The 7,509-nt window shown below is 56.5% G+C and overlaps 1 protein-coding gene across 7 annotated transcripts in view; it reads left to right on the forward strand.

Annotated features, from left to right (window-relative positions):
• TPST2 (tyrosylprotein sulfotransferase 2) overlaps positions 1–7,172 on the forward strand; it is a 17,614-nt gene extending 10,442 nt beyond the window's left edge. For 5 of the 7 annotated variants that reach the window (XM_035890312.1, XM_035890314.1, XM_035890315.1 and 2 more), the window contains 6 exons: positions 730–798; positions 1,001–1,908; positions 3,192–3,390; positions 4,966–5,016; positions 6,069–6,117; positions 6,885–7,172. In XM_035890312.1, coding sequence (XP_035746205.1) covers positions 1,073–1,908; positions 3,192–3,390; positions 4,966–5,016; positions 6,069–6,098 — 1,116 coding nt within the window. In that variant the 5' untranslated portion in view covers positions 730–798; positions 1,001–1,072 and the 3' untranslated portion in view covers positions 6,099–6,117; positions 6,885–7,172. The remainder of the gene's footprint in view (positions 1–729; positions 799–1,000; positions 1,909–3,191; positions 3,391–4,965; positions 5,017–6,068; positions 6,118–6,884) is intronic. The other 2 variants (XM_009634734.2, XM_035890318.1) reach the window with 1 other exon arrangement.
• Positions 7,173–7,509: the final 337 nt, after the last annotated feature.

Genomic DNA, 7,509 nt, shown 5'->3' on the forward strand with positions numbered 1-7,509 from the left:
GAATGTGCTCTTTGGCGGAGAGAGTCGAGGGGAGGGAACGTTTTTCTGAAGCAGTTCTTTGGAGTGTCAGCGAAACAAAACGCGTGGACGTCCCGTTCCTTCCACTCCATTCAGCTCCCGGCCCAGCCACATCATCACAAAGAACTTGAAATCCCTGGGTGAGCCCAGGGGAGGATTGCAAAACCTGTGCTTGCAAATGGAGCAGAAGGGGGGAGGGCGTGGGGAGCGGTGCCAGCGCTCGCAGGAGTCCCTGCCGGGTAGGCAGCAGAGCGGGAGGCTTGCAGGAACGGCCAGGCTTCCCACTGGGTACCCTACGGGACGCAGGGAACCCAAAACGCCCTAACGCCAGGTCAAGTCTTCAAGGATTCTTACGCAAGGTCAGTCTGCGGAGGGAGGGCGTTCAACGCTGACTCTCTGCGTTGCTCTTGGCCTTCCCGTGGTTTAATTTCTCGTCGTGTTTCGTTCTAGCGGGTAGCTGCTTCTCCTGACTCAGACCCTTAAAATTTGCACGAGATGCTTTTGTTTTTCTCTCATTTCGAATTTCCCCCCCTCCCCTGCGACCACACGTTGAAGCCAAAGAAAATGTAGGAAGGAGGCAGGTGGCTGCGGGAAGTGAGAAGACTGAGCTGGGTTTTGGGAGGAAGGAGAATTGCAGGGAGGGTTTGGGCTTCATCTGGGGTGGAACAGTCTCTCAGTAAAGATTTTTTTTTTTTTTTTTTTTTTTTTAAGGACTGACGTGGCCCCTCCTTTCCGAAATGTCCCTGGAGCTTTGCTTCAGCTGTAAACCTGTGATTCTGGGTATGCAAACAGTCCAGAAATAATCGCTTTGGGTGTGCTCTGAGGCAGACTTTAATTACTGCCTGGGTGGAAGGCACCTAGCCTGGGAGTTGCTGATAAGCGAAAGGGATGATGAAAGCCTGGGATGGTGTCAGCATCCGCGTGGAGGTGCCGCTGGGATCGCGGCTCCTGCTCCTCTGACCGTGCTGCCTTTCCCTTGCAGATGCCTGTTGGGTTGGACACTTGCTAGCTGAAAGCTGAAGCGTGGTCACCGGCCTGTGTGGAGGAGGACAGGATGCGGGTCACCATGAGGAGGGTGTTGCTGGTGGTGGGCTCGGTGGTTGCCCTGATGGTGACTCTGCACCTCGGCCAGCAGGTCCTGGAGTGCCAGCAGGTCCTGAGCGAGAGGAGGCACAGGCTGATGAGACCTGAGAACGAGGAGCTGGTCATGATGGACTCCAACCACGTCGAGTACCGTTACAGCAAGGAGATGCCCCTGATATTCATTGGCGGGGTCCCACGGAGCGGCACGACGCTGATGAGGGCCATGCTCGATGCCCACCCCGAGGTACGCTGCGGAGAGGAGACCCGCATCATCCCCCGCGTGCTGGCGATGCGGCAGGCCTGGTCCAAATCGGGGCGAGAGAAGATGCGCCTGGACGAAGCAGGGGTGACGGACCAAGTTTTGGACGCCGCCATGCAGGCCTTTATACTGGAAGTGATCGCCAAGCATGGTGAGCCAGCCAGGTATCTGTGTAACAAGGACCCCTTCACGCTGAAGTCCTCTGTCTACCTGTCCAGGCTGTTCCCCAATTCCAAATTCCTCCTGATGGTTCGAGACGGCCGGGCTTCGGTCCACTCCATGATCACGCGTAAGGTGACGATCGCGGGCTTCGACCTGAACAGCTACCGAGACTGCCTGACCAAGTGGAACAAAGCCATCGAGGTGATGTACTCGCAGTGCTTGGAGATCGGGCGGTCCCGCTGCCTGCCCGTCTACTACGAGCAGCTGGTGCTGCACCCCGAGCAGTCCATGCATGCCATCATGAAGTTCCTGGACATCTCCTGGAGCGACACGGTGCTGCACCACGAGGAGCTGATTGGGAAGCCCGGCGGGGTGTCGCTTTCCAAGTGAGTGTCTCGGCGCCTGCTTTGCCTTTTCGAGAAGCATTTTCCTTACACGAAGCAGGTCAAGGCTCAAACTGGGCGCGAGGACGCGTTGCTGGTGTTGGGACGCGCTTTCTGGGGGGCAGAAGCGCCAGCACGTCCAGCTTGGCTGCAGTAGGTTTTGTGTTTCTTCTGAGTAGAGGACGGCTTGAATAGCAGCGCCCTGTTGTACCCAGCAGAGCCGCCCGTCAGGCCAGGATTTGCTTTATTCATCTGTCTCGGCAGTGCAGAAAGGATTTTGGTCTCTTAATTTGAAAAGAACTGCTTGCTCTGAAACGGGAGCTCTTTAATGTCTCTATTCTCTACCCGTCCTCAAATGCCTCCTTCCTGCAATCAGTTTTGTTGCTAATGAATGCCTTTCAGTGGCGAGCAGCAATTCTTGCCAGGTTTGCTGCTGGTATTGCAGAATAAAAGAAATACCTGCTCCGGGGAGACACGCCCCGGCGCTCCCTCCTTGCTGGTTGTCCCTCTCTGGGTGCCGGGGGGTGCTCGCCTCCTCCCGCCTTCTTCTCCTCTTCTAATGCTCTTTAGTTCCTAAATGGAGGCTTAAGTCCAGCTTAGCAACCATTAATCAGCGGTGTAAGGGAACCGTACAAGTGGTCTCTGTATAAACTGCTGGAGTGGTGAGGGCTGTGGGCACGCAGCAGCTCCCTTTCTCCGGGACGGATGGGGGTGTGCGGCCGGGCTCCGCTCCCCTCCGCCACGAGCCCCCCTCCGTAGGCGGCACTGCGGGTGCCTTAGCAGTCGGTAGCTGGGACAGCTCTCGGGAGGCTGGGGACCCCCGGCCGCTGTGCGCATTCATGCCCCTTAGGACGCCGCGTCGCCTGTGCCGCCCAGGCTGCGGTTTCCTTTGGCTGGAGTCGAGCGGGAATCCCAGCGCCCGTACCCCAGGCGGACCAGGATGGTGGCTGTGGTGTAGGATAGAGAGATGCAGGCGCCTCTGATGGCCGAAGCAGTGATTTCCCCAGGGCTTTCAGCACTATTTGCTCAGAATAAATTTTGCCGAGGTTGCCCGAACAGGTAAGTTTTTGAATATTCAGTGGGGTTGTGTGGTGCATCTGTGTTACAGACTACGCATCTCTTGTTATTTTCCTGTAATAAGCAGAGGTGTCCTGGTAACACCCCGACCCTGGTGCAGGGTGGATCCCTGACCTTAGCTGGAGGCTCTTCTGGCTGAGCCCAGTACGTGTGTGAAAGCCAACTTTAGTGTCTTGGTTTGGTTTTCTTCTTTATTGTTTTTTCCCCAGGATAGAAAGATCAACAGACCAGGTTATCAAGCCGGTGAACATGGAGGCGCTATCTAAGTGGATCGGGCACATCCCGGGGGACGTGCTGCAGGATATGGCCCACATCGCACCGATGCTCGCCAGGCTCGGCTACGACCCCTACGCCAACCCTCCCAACTACGGCCACCCCGACCCCTTAGTCGTCAACAACACGCACAGAGTGAGTGTCGCTGCCGGGCGGTCGCGGGGCGGGGGCGCTGACCTGGGGCCGTGGGTCTCTGCGCCCACAGGGGCTGCTGAACTGAATCAGAAACGAGCAGGGGAGAGACAAACGCTCTTCGTCCTTTGGGGAAGACTGGGAATGACAGACACGTGGTTACACCGAGAGATGTAAGGCTGGAGCACCTCTCCTATGAGGACAGGCTGAGGGAGTTGGGCTTGTTCAGCCTGGAGAAGAGAAGGCTGCAGGGAGACCTGAGTGCGGCCTTTCAGTACCTAAAGGGGGCCTATAGGAAAGACGGGGAAAATCTTTTTAGTAGGGCCAGCAGTGACAAGACAAGGGATAATGGTTTTAAACTAAACCGGGGTAGGTTTACTGCTCCTGCGGGGGGGTTGGACTAGATGACCTCTAGGGGACCCTTCCAACCCAAAACATTCTATGATTCTATGATTTCAAAACAGAGGTGTGTGGCAGATTGAGTCTGGCGTGGCTCAGGCCGATGATGCTCCCGATGATTTCTGTGGCCGTGTTTGTTTCTTCTGTTGTGGCGGATGCTGACCTGTCCCTCCCTGACCCAGCCCGGCTCTCGCACCCAGGCCTGGGAGGGACCCCTGTGTGCTGATGCTATCTAGGTGCACAGCTGTAGGCGCCAGACACGCCGGTCTGGCCCCAGGAGGACGCGCAGACTGTGCTGTGTCCGCGTGCAGCTCAGCAGCCACTCCCGCGGTCCCACAGGGAATGCAAGTGGAGGCTCGTAATGCATTTGGGCAAAACCAGAGGATATTTTTTTTAGAATATTGACTCATGTCCCCGGAGCTGAAACTGGAAGGAAGAAGCTGCGGAGCTCACCAGTTACTAAACAGAGGGAGTTTCTTTGGGGCGGACCGGTTCCTCCCCAGCCTGAGGCTGGACTCTGCAGCCTCCCCCCAGCTTTGCACGTGCTCCCCGTGATGGTGCCCTCGGACGAGGTGTCCTTTGTCACACCAGTGGGAGCAGGGGAGCGCCTGCGGGTGGGACTGGTCCCCATGGTGCTACCTGCAGACCGTGGGCAGGCAGACCCGTAGCAGCACCGACCTGGAAGGTTGGAAGAGCTTCCCTGGAGCTGGGTGCTCCCAGGGCTCTGGTCTCTTACCGCTCCTCCTTGCTCTCTCTGCTTGCTGAGAGCTGTTCTAGGACACGGGTGATTTTGGGTGAACATCTGCCCTGGGCAGGATTAGGGACTCTGGGTCTCTGACACGGACCTTTCTGGACTTCTTGGGATGAATTTGGAGAACTGGCACGACGGCAGTGTCCAAAATACTCTCCTCTCCCAGGCTAAGGGGGGAACCAGGGAACTGCTCGTGTCGGTTCCCTGCCCCAGCAGGATGCTGCTCCCTGCCTTTGCTTACAGTCACGAAGGAGGAAACCTCCCACTGTTGCCCCAGCACAGCACCTCGACGTAGAACAAATGCCCATCAGGGTGTTTCTGCTGGTTCAGGTGTTCTGGGACACAGGACGCAGTTAATGAGGTGGACTTGCCGGTGTTCATAGAGCCACTACCCCAGAAGGGTCACTCCAACTTCCTCTTTCCCATAGGTTTTAAAGGGGGATTATAAAACGCCAGCCAATTTGAAAGGTCATCCGCAGGTAAGAGTCTGGTGTCCCTCCTGGTTAATCCTGGGTGCCTGGTCCCTTGTTCCCTCTTACGGGCATTTGCAGGCTGGGCAGCCAGCTACGGGAGATGTCCCTGCTATCTTGCCTGGGTCCATGGGGACGATGTGCCTGTCCTGCCTGCTGCGTGCTGCTCCCACCCTCCAGGCTTTCGCTGTCCATGTCCTGTGCATTCTGTGCTCCTCCAACCCTGCTCATTCATCTGTCGCCTCCCTCCTGGTCTGCTCGTGTGCATGGTTCTGTGCTCTGGAGTTCTGCGTTCACCCATCGGAAACTCGCCCTCCTCGTTCTGACTTTAGGACACTTCCCACCTTGCGCTCTGTTCCAAAACTCCTGAAGTTTTCATTGCCGTGGGTCTTGCCTGCCTTAGGAAAGGGTGCCTTGTCTGATTTGCGGGTTATAGATAAGTCTTCTAGTCCTTGTACCTGGGTGATTGTGTTCAGGTGTCAAAAATACATTCTGGGGCTAAGAGCAGTGCTTGAAAACCATTAATAATCATCATTTGTAGTCCAGAGCAGTCCAACAGTCCTTGCACATACATCTTAAAAAACAAACAAACAAACAAACAAACAAAAAAGACTTGGTGACTCTCCAGAAAGCACTGCCTGCACAGCAGGGGGATGCAGTAGGTTGGTGTGGATGTTTCAGTCCGAGGTGCCAGGCTTCACCCGCTCAGCACGTGGCCTCCTAAAGAAGGCAGGGGGATTGAGCTGCGTTGCCAGGATTGGGCGAGAAGGTGCAGAGCCCGGTCCCGGGCTGAGGCACGGGGCTGCAGGAGAAGCGAGTGTGTAGGGGCTCTCACCGCGAGAGGTGCCGCTGGGTGCCCAGGGTGGTTTGTGTTGCGGGAACGGCAGCCAAGCCAGAGGCTGCAGTCTCGTGGCAGCGTCTCCCGGCCGCTGGTTCTCTGCCCTTGCGCTCCTCTCTGTGCCCTGAATGTTTCCTTTTCTTCCTTCTGGGAACGCGGCGGGAGCGGTTTGGGTTGCAGATGGTGGCTTAAAGCTGACCCTTCTGTTTCCGGGTTATTGTAGGTGACTCAGAACACATCATCGTCTCACTAAGAAAATTAATGATTTCCAGGTAAGACCTTGCGCTTCATTTTGGGACTGGGGCAAATCTGCCTCCGTTGCTCCAGGGTTAGCGTTTTGCTTGTGTAATTTCTTGTGCCTGTGGATTAGCCGGGCTGCTCCAGGCACGCTCGTTATGCGAACGATCCCCTTCGCAGTTGCTTTAGGTTTTCGGAACAATACCGTTACGTGAGACGATTTTGCCAGAAATTCTTTTTCTGAGCCCTGGAAACCGGCTTACTTCAGCAAAATGGAAATCAGCCACTGGGGAGAGTTAGTACTGCCTGTCCCCACGAGGAGCGTTGAGAGGGGGTGTGGAAAGGCGTAGATGAGCTGCGCTGAGCTGCTCCCCAGCTGTCTTCCAGGACGTGCCGCGGACCCCTGGAAGGGAAGATAAAGCGGTGGCATCTGCTGTCGGTTGGGGAAAACAATGCTGCTCCCCTGGGCTTCTGCTCCAGGCATAACTGGTGATATGTCAGACGTTTTCCTGTCTCTCTTTTCAGCTAGCCTCCACGTTAAAACATAAAATGTCATTTTTCTTACTAAAAATGACCCTTTAAAATCTAGTTTCTGTGTAAAAGCAGCATATTGTGCTAAAAAAACCCCAAAGCAGAGGTGTTGAGTGAGAATAGAAGTTGTGTGCCTCCAGTCCTGGAGCCGGGACTTGGTTGCTTTCTGACCCTTTTTCTGTACCGCGGCTGCTTTAGAACCGTCAGTCGGGGACCCGCTGTGCTGGCCCGACCGGGACCCGCTCCTGAGTCTCCCGTTTCTCTCTTCCAGAACGCTGCAAATGGCCTTTTGTCGCCCGACAAAGAAGAGTTTGCAACGGCACCGGTGGGAATCGGTTATCCAAGCATATTGCTTGCTATACTACTATTGCCAAAATGACTGCTGAACGAGGAATGTATTTGCATTTATTTGCAAAGGCCACACGTTGTCCCCGTCGGGTGCCCGTCGCCTGCCTTTTCCGAGCGCTCCGTGGTGAAAGCATCTGTGGAAAATCATAGGCGGGGGGGGCGGCGGCGGGGGGGGGGGGGGGATTTTTGTCTGCCACGGCCCAGGACCCATGAGGTCACGCCTGCCCGGTGGAGGACCCATGAGGTCACGCCTGCCCGGTGGAAGACCCGTGAGGTCACGCCTGCCCGGTGGAGGACCCGTGAGGTCACGCCTGCCCGGTGGAGGACCCGTGAGGTCACGCCTGCCTGGTGGAAGACCTGTGACATCACGGCTGCCTGGTGGAGGACTCATGAGGTCACGTTTCCATGTCTGGTGGAGGACCGGTGGGGTCACGTCTGCCCGGTGGAGGACCCGTGACGTCATGGCTGCCTGGTGGAGGACTCATGAGGTCACGTTTCCATGTCCGGTGGAGGACCTGTGAGGTCACATCTGCCCGGTGGAGGACCCG

Source organism: Egretta garzetta, unplaced genomic scaffold (genome assembly GCF_000687185.1).
Source record: "Egretta garzetta isolate BGI_Z169 unplaced genomic scaffold, ASM68718v1 scaffold73, whole genome shotgun sequence".
NCBI lineage: Eukaryota > Metazoa > Chordata > Aves > Pelecaniformes > Ardeidae > Egretta > Egretta garzetta.